Below are 17,933 nucleotides of genomic sequence, written 5' to 3'. Positions count from 1 at the left end.
TTTGAATGCTTCTTTTGAGTTTAATTAGGTCTCACAATGTTATTGTGCATTGATGGCCTTCACCTGAGGCAGAAATTCGACCAAAATGATGACTTTTCAATCCCAAAACACTTAGGATGTGATTTTTTTGCCAGAAATTTTGGTTTTGAATTTTTTGGCAGATGGGGAACTGGTGTGACACCACTGTGATGACTGTCTTTTTGTCTCAGGTGTATAATGAGCCACACCCATTTCATCTCACATCATGAAGAGCTCAGAAAATCCCCACCTTCCAATTCAAGTCACTCAAGAAACTTGCAGGTGCTGTTAACTCAATTTTTCTTGTTGGCCTGTTTTGGGACCCATCTTGTGCACAGTTTCTTGTGTCCCAGAATTTCTGTGAGTGTCTCATATAATACAGGTCTGGAGAGTTGTAGAAAAATCACAGAAATTTCATCTGCTGTCAATCAATAGTCTGTACAAACAGTTTCCTCAATTTTTTGCACCAACTCATAAGTCAGAATGGAGGGTCTTTCACTCCTCTGTTTGCCATGGACATTTTTTCTGCCTCCACTAAACTTCTTACACCAATTAAACACACTCAGTCTGTTCATAATACCTTTGCCATAGAACATTTTGATTTCCAAAGAAATTTTGATAGGTGTTATTCCTTCTGCGAGTAGAAAGCGGACTGCAGCATGTGGCTCACACTTGGCGGGATTTTTTACCAACATCTTTCACACAACTGGACACGACAACGTGAATTTGTGTACTACAGTATTCCTGTGTTTGCTTGTTCTGGTCAGGGGATCCTTCTTTACCACTCAGTGTTGTCAACTCTCGAAAAACAAAAACCCATTATGGTCACAGTACACTTGATTTCCGAACATACCTTCTAGAAACCACTACTTCACATACATAGAAACAAATACCCACATTAAAAATGTGGCCATGTTTTAGGCCTGGTTTTAATTGATTTTCACCATTGCATACATTTCAGGAACACTTTTGTTTAAGAGATTCTCATGCAAGCAATGGAGTCAGTATCTAACCTGCAGAATTAATCTTTCACTCTGCAGTAGAGTATGTGTGGTTTGGAAATTCCTGGCAGATTAACTGGGTGTTGAACTGGGAACTTAGACACCAACCACGCCATTCACACTCTTTCCGACGGGTCGCGAATCGTGCCCAGATAGATCAGTTGGTAAAGGCATTGGCATCCATATAAAATGAGTAAAAGGAATGGATCCACAACACCACAGACCAATACCCTGAACATCAGTTTGTTGCAGAATTCTTGAGCATATTCTAAGTTAAAATATAATAAATTTCATTGAGACAGAAAAGCTTCTGTTCACAAATCAGCATTAGAAAGCATTGCTTGTGCAAATCTTAGCTTGCTCTTTTTTCATAACATATACCTCAAACCACGGATGAAGGGCAATGGGCAGATTCCGTATTGCTAGATCTCTGGAAAGCATCTGATATAGTGCCATACTGCTGCCTCTTAATGAAGGTCCAAGCATAAGGAATTGGTTCCCAGATATGTGAGTGGGTCAACAGGTTCTTAAGTAATAGAACCCAGTATGTTGTCCTGAACAGTGAGTGTTAATCAAAGACAAGGGTATTATCAGGAGAGCTCCAGAGAAGTGTGGTAGGCCTGCTCATGTTTGCTGTATACACGAATCATAACAGAGTTGCCAGCATTCTGCAACTGATTGCTGAAACAATGTAGTATATGGGAAAGCATCATCATTGTGTGACACCAGAAAGATACAGCATTACTTGGAAAAATTTGTAGTTTGTGTTATGAATGGATATTTGCTCTAAATGTAGAAAAATATAAGTTAAGGCAGATGAGTGGGATAAAAAACCTGCAATGTTTGAATTCAGTATTAGTAATGCACTGCTTGACAACTGAACATTGATTAAATATCCAGGCACAATATAGCAAAGCAACATGAGACAGAATGAGCACATAAGGCCAGTTGTAGGGTAGGTGAATGGTCGATTTTGGTTTACCGTGAGAATTCTAGAAAAGTGTAGCCCATCTATAAAAAAATCCCAAGTAGAAAAGTTCTGCAACTTTTTCTTAAGTACACCTTGACTTTTTGGGACCCTCGCCAGCTTAGATTAAAGGAAGACATCAAAGTGTGCTGCTAGCTTTGTTAGCAGGTGGTTTGATCAACATCTGAGTATTACGGAAATGCTGTGTGAGCTCAAACAGAATCCCTGGAGGGAGGAAGTTGCTCCTTTTTCAAAACTCCATTGAGAAAGTTTATTGAGAACTGGTATTCAAGAGGGACTGCCAAATGATCCTACTTCCACCCAGGTACATGCAGCATGTGGAGTACAAAGACAAGATAAAAGAGGTACATAGATGTAGATTAGAAGGCAAGGGTCTTTGTTAAACAGTGCTCATTTGACAACAGTTTTAATTTGTTAGAAAATTTCGAAACAGCACACAGACCATTGCAGAAAAAATATTCAATGTAGAAACAATCCACTAGGCTGTGACTATGCTATTTCACTTTTTTTTAGGAGTGCTCTCAGTGCTACATACACAGGAGAGCTACTGTGATGGCTGGAAACTGGAAGAGAGGTACTGGCAGAGGTAAAGATGTGGTGATTCAAACATTAATCACAAATTTTTAAGCTACAGAATTTTTAAATTGCAAGGAGACTTACTAGACAGTCAATATGCTACAAAAATATGGAGTCAGCCATAGTAGAATTCACAAAAGTTGTACTTGATGCTCTTGATAAAGATCAGTGTGTCACGGGTATATTTTTGGATCTTTATAAGGTGTTTGATACAGTCGAGCACAAGATTCTATTAAATAAATTAGAGGTATTAGGAATAAGAGGCATAGCTAATGATTGGTTTCAATCGTACCTAACACATAGGGTACAAAGAGTAGAGATAACACATACTTCAAACAGATCCAAACATTTAGTAAAACACTTACCAGAAACAAAATACATTAACATAGGGGTTCTGCAAGGTAGAATGACTTTCCCAGTACTGTTACTCACGGTGAAAAGATTCTCTTCGCTGATGACAGCAATATTATAGTCTCTGAGTAAACAAGAGAACTCCTTGCTGAGAACTGAAATGAAACTCTCAGGGAAGTTTATGTTTGGTCAATAAGCAATAAAGCGACATTGAATGTAAAGAAAACTAATGCCATGAATTTCAGTTTGAAGAGGAAAAATGACCATGTTAAATTAAATGTAGATGGCACCTCTATAGACTGTGCAACAAATGCAAAATTTCTAGGGATGAATATTGATTCTAAGTTGAAGTGGTGTGAACACACAAAGGTAATCAGCATGTTATGCCCTTATAATCCTATCATCAGTGTGTAACATGCAGCATCTTTTAGTTACATACTATTCATATGTACACTCAATCCTTAGCTATGGCATTCTTTTTTGGGGAACAAATGCACAAAATATGAACACAATTTTCAAACTCCAGAAAAGAGCCTTAAGAATAATAACCAAAAATACTAGTCAAGCTCATTGTAAAGATCTGTTCAAAGCACTTGGGATTTTAACTGCTCCATGTGAATACATTTACCAGTCAGTTGTAAACATAAAAAATAACATTGGTAATTACTGGTAGATCACACAACTAATGAGGAGGTATTGAATAGAATTGGGGAGAAGAGGAGTTTGTGGCACAACTTGACTAGAAGAAGGGATCGGTTGGTAGGACATGTTCTGAGGCATCAAGGGATCACCAATTTAGTACTGGAGGGCAGCGTGGAGGGTAAAAACCGTAGAGGGAGACCAAGAAATGAATACACTAAACAGATACAGATGGATGTAGGCTGCAGTAGGTACTGGGTGATGAAGAAGCTAGCACAGGATAGAGTAGCATGGAGAGCTGCATCAAACCAGTCTCAGGACCACAACAACAACAACAACAATTACTGCACAAACAGATCTGACCATGCAACAAGAGCTAGACTCAACTTACATTTACCAAGAAAAAATAAACATAAAACTCAAAACAGCATTTTCTACCAATGAATAAAACTGTACAATAAGTTACCAAAAGAGATTAAAGAAATTGCAAAAATACACTTATTTAACAAGGCAGCTAAAAAGCACCTGTTATGCAATACATTCTATACACTGACAGATTACTTACATAAAATGGAGTAGGGCTTTGATAAAAGAAATGTTATACAAATAAATAATAATGATTATAAAACATCCAACATTCCACATAACACCTTCACTTTATGTTTTTTTCCACCTTTTTTTCCTTTCTAGAAATACTTACCCCCAAGCTATGCATAGCACAATACTAATACCTCTTCCTCTTTCTGAGCTCAACATGCTGACTCAGTTTTTCAGGATAGCAAATGGGAAGTTGCAGTACAGAAAATGGCCCAGAGATCACCAGTGTGTGTGTGTGTGTGTGTGTGTGTGTGTGTGTGTGTGTGTGTGTGTGTGTGTGTGAAGTGTTATGAAACAATGTGTGTATAGTGTGTGCAGTGACTGATAGTGAGATATGAGTGAACGGTGTGTCATTACATTATTTATTAAGTTATTTGTAAGAAAAGTATTGTATACCAGGAGTAAATTTAATGATTGTCTCTAACTAGAATTCTGTAAATATATGTGTATATGAATTAGCTTATTTTAAATTGATCTAAACTTGTAAATACTTTGACATGTCCTATATCCTTGTAAAAAGAGATCTACAGATGAATAAAGCTACTACTACTACTACTACTACTACTACTAAAAACACCTTACATCATATTTGCTTTTGTTCAGTTATCATAGTTGGCTCAATTAAATACTGTTTAAGATATAAAAAAAAGTATGTGTTCCACAAAATCTTACATGTAAAAGTTGAAACCTCTTTTGTTCTTGTTAAAATAATGGTTCCCTGTAAAACCTGTTGAGGTGCTGCTTCCAGGAAACATTCAAAGAGACGCAGAAGTGCTGCATCAGCACCCTCTTTCACCATCAGCTCATAATATTGACGCTGGTTTGCGAAGTCTTTCTCTTTCGCTGCTTTCCATGATTTCCAAGCATATACCAGAACTTCACAATGTCTGCAAATATTAAAAATGCCAGCCAACATATCAATTTCTATGAAGGGTGTAGTGAAGTTTAAAGGATACTTGATTTTATATACTTTAGTTCACTAACATGAAAAAGTATATCAAAATGTGTAGACTGAACCCACCAACACTGCAAGTAGACTTTGATCATGAGAATGATCTCATATGTACCCAGACAGAGAGAGAGAGAGAGAGAACAGAACACTGTAATAAAATGGGATGGCAGCAAGTGTGTACCCAGTAAGAGGCAGAATAAGACAGAGCATCTGCTTCATCCCTCCCCCCCCCCCCCTCCCACCGCCCAATCTCCATCTCCAAAAAACTTTGCAAATCAAACTTGTATCCTACGCCAACAAACAGACAGCTTACAGAATTGTGTATCACTTAAAGGAAAGTTACAAGATGTAATGAATTTATTTATTTATTTTATATACTTCCATCATGTGACATGACAATACATGCATTAGATTAACTTATAACATTATACATCCAATTCTTTATGAAATAATTTTTTGAACTTCCTTACTAAGATTAGCTGGATTTTTTGTTCAGCAAAGATCCCACTTATCAGCAGAATGCGCAGTAATGAATGGTTCATTATCCTGAGTACTTAGAAGGCCATGTACATATCTTACATAAAGAAACTGTCCCATTGTCAAGCCCTGTAGCACATCAAATTTTATGATTCTCATTCTGGACCATTTCCTGTCTATGATGTACCCATTCTCTTGCACAATTTCAGTACATTGTGGAATATAGTTAAATATGACTCTAGCAATGTCATAAGACTTCCAATAAGAGCATAATTTGCAGGTTTTGACATACTAGTGGACCACAGTGACCCTGCTGAAAGCTTCGTATGTTGACAAGTAGAAAGGGTACACATAGCAACTTATCATGAAATTTCAAAAGTATCTAGTCATTCATCACAGAACCACCATGAGTTAGTCTAAGGTGAAGGAATATTTGCAGAAATATTCATAGAAAAAATGTAAATTAAAATTGAGAGTGGAATAAATTGTCCTGTTTCATCATGGTATGTTTGCTGTTTTGTTTTGATACTGTTGAAGAACTATCCAGCTTTCTGGTTTCTTTAACAATCAGGAAAAGACTCAATAGGAAAACACATACTTAATGGATAGTATCAATAATATAGTTAAAAGTGAAAGACAGAATGCCACATGTTCCCAGTTCTTGCTGTGGATGCCAAAAGACAGCGTCAAGGCAACATATCAAGTCATAAAAGATATCTTTGTTTATTTGTTATTTTTTGTTTGCTGTCCATATAACAATCAGTTTTTGGACATAAGTGCACGCATTGATATAAATAGTGAAGGTCAGAATTATCATTTTTTGCTGCAAAAACAAACTTATGCTATATAAACTGTTTTACAGAGTGACTTTATAACTTAAAATATAAATTATTATGTTGATATAGTATGTGAAAGTCAGAAATTATTATTTTTGTGTTGCAAAAGCAAACTTACAGTATATACACTGTTTTACAAAGGGACATAACAACTTGAAATATTGTACTGAATAACGTCTTTTCTCTATTAATAAATGCTGAAGTTTATTCTTTAAAGTGTTTATATTAGCTGTCTTGAGGTTAGGTGGAAGTCTATTGTAAAACATGGTTCCTATTGTATGTGGACTATGGTCTGCAGTCTTCTTTTTTACTTACAATTCTGTGAACATTTTCCCTTTGCCATGAATTGCACCTATGTACATTAGTGTTTGTTACATTATATTCTGGATTTTACAAAATTGTTGAGGCTTTCGTGGACTGGACGATCCATTAACACCAGGATCAAAGAGCATAAGCGACATTGCAGGTTGGGGCAGGTGGAGAAATCGGCCGTGGCAGAGCACGCACTGAATGAGACCGACCATGTAATAAAATTCGCCGACACGGAAGTTCTGGCTGTAGAGAAGCACTATCACACGCGCTTGTTCAGAGAAGTTGTAGAAATACAAAAACACGCGAACAGTTTGAACAAGAAAGAGGAAAGCCTTAAGGTCAACGGATCCTGGCTTCCCGTACTGCAGCGAACGACCGTCGCAGGTAGCAAGAGGAGAACCGCACCGGAAATGACCGCGGAGAAGCCCTCGGACGTTGGCGCGCCAGGTACATATAGCCTGCGCCCGCGAGCTCGGCTCCAGTTCACCACCGGCAATGGAGGGTGAAGCTTTGACAATGCCAGCCACTCGTGCTGGCGAAACGTCAGAAAAATCATTAGATGAACGTCGGCCGAAGAACCCGAGATTCTGGATTTTGTTTCACAAACACTATTGCCTGTAGGATGTACATAGAGTAGATGGTTGGTATTTTATATTTTCTGAAGATTTCTTGGCAGGAATCCCTCCTGTTTATCTTAGCTACCTCTCTTACTAAAAAGGGAACCTCCCCATCGCACCCCCCTCAGATTTAGTTATAAGTTGGCACAGTGGATAGGCCTTGAAACACTCAATACAGACCACGCGAGAAAACAGGAAGAAGTTGTATGGAACTATGAAAAAAATAAGCAAAATATACAAACTGACTAGTCCATCCGCAAGATAGGCAACATCAAGGATATTGTGAGCTCAGGATCGCCGTGGTCCTGTGGTTAGTGTGGGCAGCTGGGAAACAAAAGGTTTTTGGTTCAAGTCTTCCCTCGAGTGAAAATTTTACTTTCTTTATTTTCGCAAAGTTATGATCTGTCCGTTCGTTCATTGATGTCTCTGTTCACTATAATAAGTTTAGTGTCTGTGTTTTGCGACCGCACCGCAAAACCGTGCGATTAGTAGACAAAAGGACGTGCCTTTCCAATGGGAACCGAAAACATTTGATCGCAAGGTCATAGGTCAACCGATTCCTCCACAGGAAAACACGTCTGATATATTCTATATGACACTGGTGACGGCGTGTGCGTCACATGACAGGAATATATTGTCGACCCACCTAACTTGTACACTTGGCGTATGGGTAAAAAGATTCTTCCACCTTGCCCGATTTAGGTTTTCTTGTGGATGTGATAATCACTCCCAAAAAAGTGATGAAAACATAAGAGTTTGTCACATAAACTGCAACAAATGAATGCAAAAGTTTCACAGTCGCTCAGTTTTCCCTGTACTCTGTCAAAACATATGTTTTTAACGTTTTCAAAATTTTCCATGTGTAGACTGTCAAATCCTGCATATGTCCAAGCAAATCCGAACATGTCCTGGAATTTTGGAGAGCGAAGTTGATTTTGTGTGAGTGCCTGAACTTTGATAATTGTCTGAAAATAAGAAATTAAAATTTTCACTCTAGGGCAGACTTGAACCAAGGACCTCTCATTTCACAGCTATTCACGCTAACCACGGGACCACGGCGCTCCTGCGCTCGCACTTCCCTTGATGCTGCCTATCCTGCTCATGGACTACTCAGTTTGTATATTATGCTTATTTTTTTCCTTGTTCCACACAACCTCTTCCTGTTTTCTCCATTGATCTGTGTTCAGTTTTTCAAGGCTTATCCACTGTGCTAACTTATAACTAAATCTGAGGGGGGTGTGATGGGGAGGTTCCCTTGTAAGCATAAATTGCATTGTTACTCCCTTCTCTTTATTTGCGAGTAGCTTATTTACGAATTATAGCAAATTTCACTACTGTTTGTAGTAGTTTGCACATCACGGCCCGAGCTGACAAAAGCATGTGTCATCACCTACCTTGCAGTTTTGGGGTTGAATTAAACCAATAATGTACACGAGAAACAGAAAAGGCCCCAATATACTTCCTTGGGGCACACCACATTGAAGTATCTTGTGGGATGATTGGGTTGTTACCAACTGTTCTTTCCTTTTATAAGTTAACTTGACACACTGTTTCCTGTATTTCAGATAGGAGGTAAGTAGTTGTAAGGCTAGCTCTCTCATCCCACATGCTTCTAATTTATGCAGTAGAAGTCTGTGATTCACAGTATCAGAAGCTTCACTCATACCAAGGAAGGTGCCTGTTACCTTGTCTACTTGCTCTAGCTTCTTTAATATTTCATGTATAAAAATTGCTATTGCTGTTACAGTAGATCATCTTTTTCTAAAACCATGTTGTAGATTGTTAAGTAGATTATGTTTCATGGAATATGCCTCAAATTGGTTTAATATTACTTTCTCTAATAACTTCCCAAGCTCTGAATTTAATGATATTGGCCTATAGCTTTTCATGTCAGCTTTTATTTCCTTCTTATACACAGGTAGGATTTCAGTGATATTCAAAAGATCAGGGAATTCTCTATGGCAGACAGAGATGTTCATTAGATGGGTCAGAGGCTTCCCCAATTCTCCTCTGCATTCCTAAGAAACAATTCCTACCGAAGTCAGTCCACTTCTTTAGCACCCATTCCGTGTGTTTCTCTGTGTGCAAATATGTCCAACTCCTCCAAAGTATTAAGCACACAGTCCTTGGGTGCAATATGCACCTGTAATGACTCTCCGCCTTCTATTATCAATGGATGACCTTCTGATGTTCATTTTAGAGCTGCACTCATTTCTTTGAAGTGCTTCCCCTATTAGAAAATAGTGTTACTGGATGGATCACATCCCCCTCAACACATACTGGCAATGTTTGGGGAAAAAAATATCAACTACAAATTCAATGTGGTTACACAACAAAAAAACCATGGCTGACAATATTGCATTGCATAGACAACTATCAGTTCTTTTTGCTATGTATCCTGTAACTTAACACAGTAGTTTTGTAGCATATCGGTGTTAAGCTATCAAGGATTACATCACACAAACTATTATGATTTTAATAAAATATAGCATGACACTCTTTTTTCATGATAAAACTTGCCTTAAAATTGGTGCCATCTGGAAAAACAGTATAAAAATTCTGAGTAGCCATCTCTTTGTCGCTATCTTAGAAAGTGTCATATTATATTCATCCGCAACATACCTGTGAACATCAAAAATATTTAATTGACTGAAATAACGTGACATTAATATCTTAATTAGTTGACCTAATATAGCAATGGCCAGTTAAGTCTTCCTCACAGACATCACTGCTCCAAATAAACACAACTGGAAAACTGCCCAGAATGAGAAGATGGTCTGACATAAGTTCTAGGAAATGACATAAAATCAAAGTATGCTCATTGTCCTACTAGTGATGTCTGTGGTTATGAAGGAAAGTACTCACCTACAGAATGCCAAACTGTAAGTTCCAATCTGCTAGGAACAGCAGAATGTGTTTGTGCGTGGACATCTAGAACAGTTCATAGTCTTTTAGGTGTGTGTGTGTGTGTGTGTGTGTGTGTGTGTGTGTGTGTGTGTGTGTGTGTGTGTGTGTGTGTGTGTGTGTGTGTGTGTGTTGGCGGGGGGGGGGGGGGGGGGAATTATGAATGAATTAACAAACAATATTAAAAGCCCTTATGATAATATTATGTAAAACTGAGACATTGTTAAATGTTAAAGGGCAGCAGAAGTGGTCCATAAAACTATCGTCCAATATCTTTGATGTAAATTTTTTGTAGAATCTTAGAATATCTTCTAAGCTGATACATAATGAAATATCTCAAATAGATTGACCGCCTCCATAACAATCACTGAAGGTATCAGTAACATCGTTCAGGTGAAACCCAACTTGTTGCACTTTTCTCACATGGCATCCTAAAAGCCATGAATCACAGCAGTCTGGCTATTGCAGTATTTCTGGACTTCTGAAAAGCATATGGCTCAGTACCACAGACATGCTTATTATCAAAACTATATCACGCAGTTAAACAAAATTTTTGAATGCATTTCTTGCTAAGAAGGACACAGTGTGTCCTTAGATGGAGAGTCATGTACAGGTGTATAAGTAACTTCAAATGTGCCACTGGGAAGTGTGTTGGGACCCTTGGTGTACATGACATTGCAGACTACAGTCTGTTAAGTATGAGCATGGTCTGCATTACACATAGGTGGTAAAAGATATCACCTTAGTTCTTTCACAGCCCAGTGGAGGGTAGCTTTGTCCTACATTCAGTGTCAATAAAGCATTAGTTTACTTTGAATTCTTGACCGAGATACGTAAGAAGAAACATCAGTGCAGCTTACGTGTTACGTTTTGAGGCTGTGTTTATCTGTAGCCACCCCAAAGACCCGAAAATGAGTCGTACCGACGCATCTACATATATAGGGAATTCAAAGTCATTTGCACAAAAGAAGGTAACACACTATAAATTGGTTAAAAATGTGGATGGCTTTGACAATGTGCTACACTCGTGTCTCTTCTTGTAGGTCTCAGCCAAGAATTCAGAGTAAACTAATGCTTTATGAACATTGCATGAAGGACAAAGCTTCCCTCTATTGGCCTGTGAAAGAACTAGTGTGATATCTTTTAAAATCTGTGTGTAATACTTACCAGACTGTATATTACGACTTACCAGACTGTATATTATGTAACAGTAATCTCAGACTACTCAGAGATGACACAGTCATCTACACACATCAAAAAAAGTTTTGCATCACCTCGGTTACGAGAGTTCCGGAACCCGTACAGAAAATTGGAATAGAGATCAATGTAAACATCATTTCTGCCCTTTTTACTGCTCATGAATACCACGCATTGCATGTTGTACCACCATACAGTGAGACCTTCAGAGCTGGTGGTCCAGATTGCTGTACACACCGGTACCTCTAATATCCAGTAGCACGTCCTCTCGCATTGATGCACGCCTGTATTCATCGTGATATACTATCCAGCAGTTCATCAAGCCACTGTTAGTCCAGATTGTCCTACTCCTCAACAGCAATTCGGTGTAGATCCTTCAGAGTGGTTGGTGGGTCATGTCATCCATAAACATCCCTTTCCAGTCTATCTCAGGCATGTTCGATAGGGTTAATGTCTGGAGAACATGCTGGCCACTCTAGCCGAGCAATGTCGTTATCCTGAAGGAAGTCATTCACGAGATGTGCACAACTCCATGAAGATGAATGCCTCGCCAGTATGCTACTGATATGGTTGCAATATAGGTCAGAGGATGACAGTCACGTATCGTACAGCCATTATGGCGCCTTCCATGACCACCAGAGGCATATGTCGGCCCTACATAATGCCACCCCAAAACAGCAGGAAACCTCCATCTTGCTGCACTCACTGGACAGTGTGTCTAAGGCGTTCAGCCTGACCGGGTTGCCTCCAAACACGTTTCCAAGGATTGTCTGGTTGAAGGCATACGTGACACTCATCGGTAAAGAGAACATGACGCCAATCCTGAGCAGTCCTTTCAGCATGTTGTTGGGCCCATCTGTACTGCGCTGCACGGTGTTGTGGTTGCAAAATGGACCTCGCCAGGGACATCGGGAATGAGGTTGCACATCATGCAGCCTATTGTGCACAGTTTGAGGTGTAACACGATGTGCTGTAGCTGCACGAAAAGCATTATTCCACAGGGTGGCGTTTTGTCAGGGTTCCCTAGGTAGCGGTTATCTATTATAATAGTAACCCTTGGGCAGCCTGAGCGAGGCATGTCATCGACAGTTCCTGTCTCTCCATATCTCCTCCGTGCCCGAACAACATCATTTTGGTTCACTCCGAGACACCTGGACACTTCGCTTGTTGAGAGCCCTTCCTAGCACAAAGTAACTGCGGATGTGATCGAACCACGGTTATTGACCATCTAGGCATGGTTGAACCACAGACAACACGAGCCGTGTGCCTCCTTCCTGGTGGAATGACTGGAACTGATCAGCTGTCAGACCCCCTCCGTCTAATAGGTGCTGCTCATGCATGAGTCTTTACATCTTTGGGTGGGTTTAGTGACATCTCTGAATAGTCAAAGCGACTGTGTTTGTGTTACAATATCCACAGTCAATGTCTATCTGCAGGAGTTCTGGGAACTGGGGTGACGCAAAATTTTTTTTGATGTGTGTATAATTAGGAGCTGTCAGAAAAAGTAGCACAAATATTCTGTGCTATCTTGATACGATTTCAGTGAGATGCAAAGAATGGTAATTTGCTCTAAATGTTCAGAAATTTAAATGTAGTATTCTATGACTACAGTATCAATGAGTCGTAATTTTTATCGGTCAACTCCTGTAAATATCTGGGTTCAACAAATTTATAGGGATAGGAAATGGAACAATCACATATGCTCATTCAGAGGTAAAGCAGTTGGCAGACTTTGGTCTATTGGCAGATTTAGGGAAATGCAATTCATCTACAAATGAGACTGCTTAAAAACACTTGTGTGACCCATCCTAGAATGTGACTCAAGTGGGTGGGACCTGCACCAAACTAACAAGGATATTGAACACATACATAGAAGAGTAGCATGAATGGTTACATATTTGTCTGACGAGTGGTAGAGTATTGCACAGATCCTGTACAAACTTAACTGGCAGGTGCTTGAAGATAGACAGATACTATCCCATGAAAGCCCGCCGGCCGAAGTGGCCGTGCGGTTAAAGGCGCTGCAGCCTGGAACCGCGAGACCGCTACGGTCGCAGGTTCGAATCCTGCCTCGGGCATGGATGTTTGTGATGTCCTTAGGTTAGTTAGTTTTAACTAGTTCTAAGTTCTAGGGGACTAATGACCTCAGCAGTTGAGTCCCATAGTGCTCAGAGCCATTTTGAAAGCCTACTTCATACGTTTCAAGAACCAACTTTAAGTGATAAACTTAAATGATGAGCCTCCTATTTATTGATACCAAAGGGTCAGCAAGGAGAAGATTAGACAAATTACAGTCATTGTTCCACGCTCCTTATGTGAATGGAATGGGAAAAGCTAGGTACAATAGGAAGTACACACTGCCATGCACTTCATGCTGGTTTGCAGATTATGGAAGTAGATGTTTATGAGCAACAATCTCATTGTATAAGTTGTCTTGCTCAAGTAGCTAGTAAGATTCTCTGACTGAAATGCACTAATTATAGATACATTTGCCAATAAGCAAGACCCAACACTAAAATTTTGTAACACAAAGCAATAACATCTTTGAAAGCAATGTGCACTCTTTTCTGTCTCCTAGACAGAGAGAAAATTGTCAGACAGTGTACCAGCTCCAAACCATAAACAGCATCCAAAATACTTTGTGCTGTTACTTTGACTTCTCCTTCACTTTAAAAATAAGTATATCAACCAGTAGGTAAGACCCCAAGTGGACCACCACAAGTATCTTCATATCAGCTAAAAGAAACTGAGAGCTGTTCTCTCTCAGCAAAGACAAATGTGGTAATGATGAAGAATTTATGAAGTTCTTCAATACACATTAGACAGGTCTTTGGGAATATAGTTACTGCAGCCAAAATTTACAAAATGGTAATATGCTCAAATCATCAAAGAAAAGTAGGTGTTAAAACAAAGAGTTGTCAAGTAACATTAAACTAATAGTAAAGGAGATTAGTTTCCAATAAAAAGGAAATAGCTAATGAATTCAACTCCTGCTTCACAGAAACAAATTCGAACCGCAAAAGTACTGGGAAGTGCAGAAGATACTAGCAACTACAGGCCAGCTGCAGTACTTTCAGTATTCAGCAAAATGTTTGAATACACCATGCCAGATTAATGACATTCCAGAAGTCCCTAACCTGATGCAATATAGAAATTCGTAGATTTTACTCGAACTTTTGTTGACGTGAAGTGACCATCATATGTATTTTTCTTGGTCTGAGAAAGGCATTTGACACAATTAATCACGCCATCTTGCTGCAAAAGATTTATTCTTCTGCGTGTCTGAATTCCAAGATCATTGAAAAGACGTCTGCAAGACACACCGTTATATACTTTACATAATATTCTTAATGGTCGCTTCTGCTGAGCAATCACTATAATGTTGTGCAATTCAAAATATACGCCAAAACGTGACGTCACTGCTGCCATTACGTCACTGGTCGGAGCCGACGACTCTTGCCAAACACACAGTACCTCTGCACCCGTGATTACATTCTAACTTGATTCAACAGTCTAGTTAGACTGTGCTTGATACAAACATAATACCAGCGATCTTTATTTACGAACCACTGGAAATTACGAATGAGCAATCTGACCCCTATCGCCAACCGACATACGATCCGCTGTAATTCACTAATTCACGCGAACGGTCACCAACATAGACCATACAAATAACGGCCTACAGTTACCAACATCGGCACGCAACGTAACAGCCACCGCCTCCGTAAAAATATTGCATCACCGCAAAAGGAATTACATGTTATCAGTACCAATTCTGCTAGATAGCTGCAGACATCTGGAAAATTGTAACCACCTTCAAGAATAGTGGTCATTCATTTATTAAATCACCCTGTTCTACATACGGCATCAAATAGAAGATTCTTCAGTGATTGTTCCAGCAACCATCCTATTACACTTCCTTTAGTTCAAAATGGTTCAAATGGCTCTGAGCACTATGGGACTTAACATCTGAGGTCATCAGTCCCCTAGAACTTAGAACTACTTAAACCTAACTAACCTAAGGGCATCACACACATCCATGTCCGAGGCAGGATTCGAACCTGTGACCGTAGCGGTCGCGCGGTTCCATACTGAAGCGCCTAGAACCGCTCGGCCACACAGGCCGGCTTCCTTTAGTTCTCAACTCAGTTACACCTCCCTTGTTTACATGAGATTTAAAAATGCATTTCCAACTTAATGTTATACAGTAGAGTAGCTTATATTACACGTTGCCACTTCACTGAATGACATAGATACACAGTAGGGAACATAGTAAGTTTACGAAAGCAAATGAGGAACACAGAGGACAACAATCATTACCCACCTGAATTATAAAAATTTAAGAACCAGTATTATGTGAAGTCCGCAGCTCGTGGTCTCGCGGTAGCGTTCTCGCTTCCCGAGCACGGGGTCCCGCGTTCGATTCCCGGCGGGATCAGGGATTTTCTCTGCCTCGTGATGACTGGGTGTTGTGTGACGTCCTTAGGTTAGTTAGGTTTAAGTAGTTCTAAGTTCTAGGGGACTGATGACCATAGATATAAAGTCCCATAGTGCTCAGAGCCATTTGAACCATTATTATTTGAAAAATCAACGGCTGTATTAACAAATAGATTCTTTTGGTGTAGTGCTATGGAATAAGAATCTGTCATCGGGCAGTACGGCAACACTGCGAATTGTAGTGAAAAAGAAGATAACTTCACAAATTCAGTTATGACAAACTTAGGGCAACTTAAAAGTGAATGGTACAAAAACCACAATTCCTAGCATTTGTTTGTCATGTAGGTTGCAAATATCGTCTATCATAATTTTGGTTTGGCTGACGCCAGGGATAATTCACCTTATGAAAACGACACAAATAATAAAGATACTTACATTCTTGCGCTAATCACGGTGTTGACGAATGCTGGAAACAATATAAACAGAAGTGTTAACCTGAAGTGAACATACTCGGCGCTAACGTAATAAGAATATGCCAGATTAGCATCCAGTGCAACGTCTGCAATGTGAGTTATTATGGAAATCATTGGTAGTAGCATTGATACATACGTAATGGGACAATGCTTTGTAACATAGTCAGATTCCGACTCTGAGTCTGTATCGGCCAATCTTGAAGCAGACGGATCACTTGTTTCACTGGCATCGCTTTCGATGACCCCCATTTTTACAGCTAACACGACCACCGTTGACATATCGCTTTTCTGTCGCAATTTTTTTAAAGTCTTACACAATACATCACACGTACGAGCCTAATTATTAACTGACCACTGTTTGCGTGTCAACGAAGTGCTTGACAGCCGAGATATGAGTCTGTTACAGGGAGCAAGCTGCATAAGCAGCCGGCTCGGCTTCCCTGCTGGGAATTTCGCATCTTTTCCGTTGTAGAAGGCGGCCGTCTTCCGCTAGTCTTTTCCTGTTGGCTTCTCCGAATTCACCGGCTGCTGTGAAGTGATCCGGTTTGGCGTCTGACGTCACAGCCCGCAAAGCGTTGTAACCAACAGTTCACAAGACGTCGTGCAAACGTGACGTCATTTTCACGTAACATGCTGAATCGAAAAGGGCTGTCTATCGACTGTAGTCTCAGACATGCCTAATATGGTGTAGGGCTCTCGCGAGCACGCAAAAGTGCCGCAACACGACGTGGCATGGACTCGACTAATGTCTGAAGTAGTGCTGGAGAGAACTGAGACCATGAATCCCGCAGGGCTGTCCATAAATCCGTAAGAGTACGAGGGGGTGGAAATCTCTTCTAAACAGCACGTTACAGGGCACCCCAGATATGCTCAATGTTGTTCATGGCTGTGAGTTTGTTGGCCAGCAGAAGTGTTCCTGGAGCCACTCTGTAGCAATTCTGGACGTGTGGGGTGTCGCACTGTCCTGCTGGAATTGCCCAAATCCGTCGTAATGCGCAATGGACATGAATGGACGCAGGTGATCAGACAGGATGCTTACGTACGTGTCACCTGTCAGAATCGTATCTAGAAGTATCAGGGGTCTCATATCACTCCAACTGCACACACCCCACACCATTACAGAGCCTCCACCAACTTGAACAGTCCCCTTCTGACATGCAGGGTCCATGGATTCATGAGGTTGTCTCCACCTACTCGTCCGACAGGCAACATGTTTCTAGTCGTCAACAGTCCATTGTCAGTGTTGACGGGCCCAGGCGAGGCGTAAAGCTTTGTGTCGTGCAGTCATCAAGGGTAAACGAGTGGGCGTTCGGCTCCGTAAGGCCCATATCGATGATGTTTTGTTGAATGGTTCGCACGTTAACAGCTGTTGATGTCCCGGCATTGAAATCTGCAGCAATTTGCGGAAGGGTTGCGCTTCTGTGACGTTGACCAAGTATCTTCACTCATGGTTGGTCCCGTTTTTGCAGAATCTTTTTCCGGTCGCAGCGCTGTCGGACATTTGATGTTTTACTGGATTCGTGATATTCACGGTACACTCGTGAAATGGTCCTTCGGG

General features: G+C 40.2%; 1 protein-coding gene across 3 annotated transcripts in view; it reads right to left on the bottom strand.

Moving 5' to 3' along the window:
• LOC126210311 (XK-related protein 7-like) overlaps nt 1-16,903 on the bottom strand; it is a 30,038-nt gene extending 13,135 nt beyond the window's left edge. Inside the window, exons 1-4 of one of the 3 annotated variants that reach the window (XM_049939509.1) lie at nt 16,512-16,899; nt 16,338-16,368; nt 9,885-9,986; nt 4,843-5,057 (exon numbers count right to left, since the gene is read on the bottom strand). In XM_049939509.1, the coding sequence (XP_049795466.1) occupies nt 4,843-5,057; nt 9,885-9,986; nt 16,338-16,368; nt 16,512-16,605 (442 nt within the window). In that variant the 5' untranslated portion in view covers nt 16,606-16,899. Of the gene's footprint in view, nt 1-4,842; nt 5,058-9,884; nt 9,987-16,337 lie in introns of all 3 variants that reach the window. The other 2 variants (XM_049939507.1, XM_049939508.1) reach the window with 2 other exon arrangements.
• Nucleotides 16,904-17,933: the final 1,030 nt, after the last annotated feature.

This window comes from Schistocerca nitens, chromosome 10 (assembly GCF_023898315.1).
Source record: "Schistocerca nitens isolate TAMUIC-IGC-003100 chromosome 10, iqSchNite1.1, whole genome shotgun sequence".
In the NCBI taxonomy this organism is placed as follows: Eukaryota; Metazoa; Arthropoda; class Insecta; order Orthoptera; family Acrididae; genus Schistocerca; species Schistocerca nitens.
This window is presented reverse-complemented; position numbering and strand designations above follow the sequence as displayed.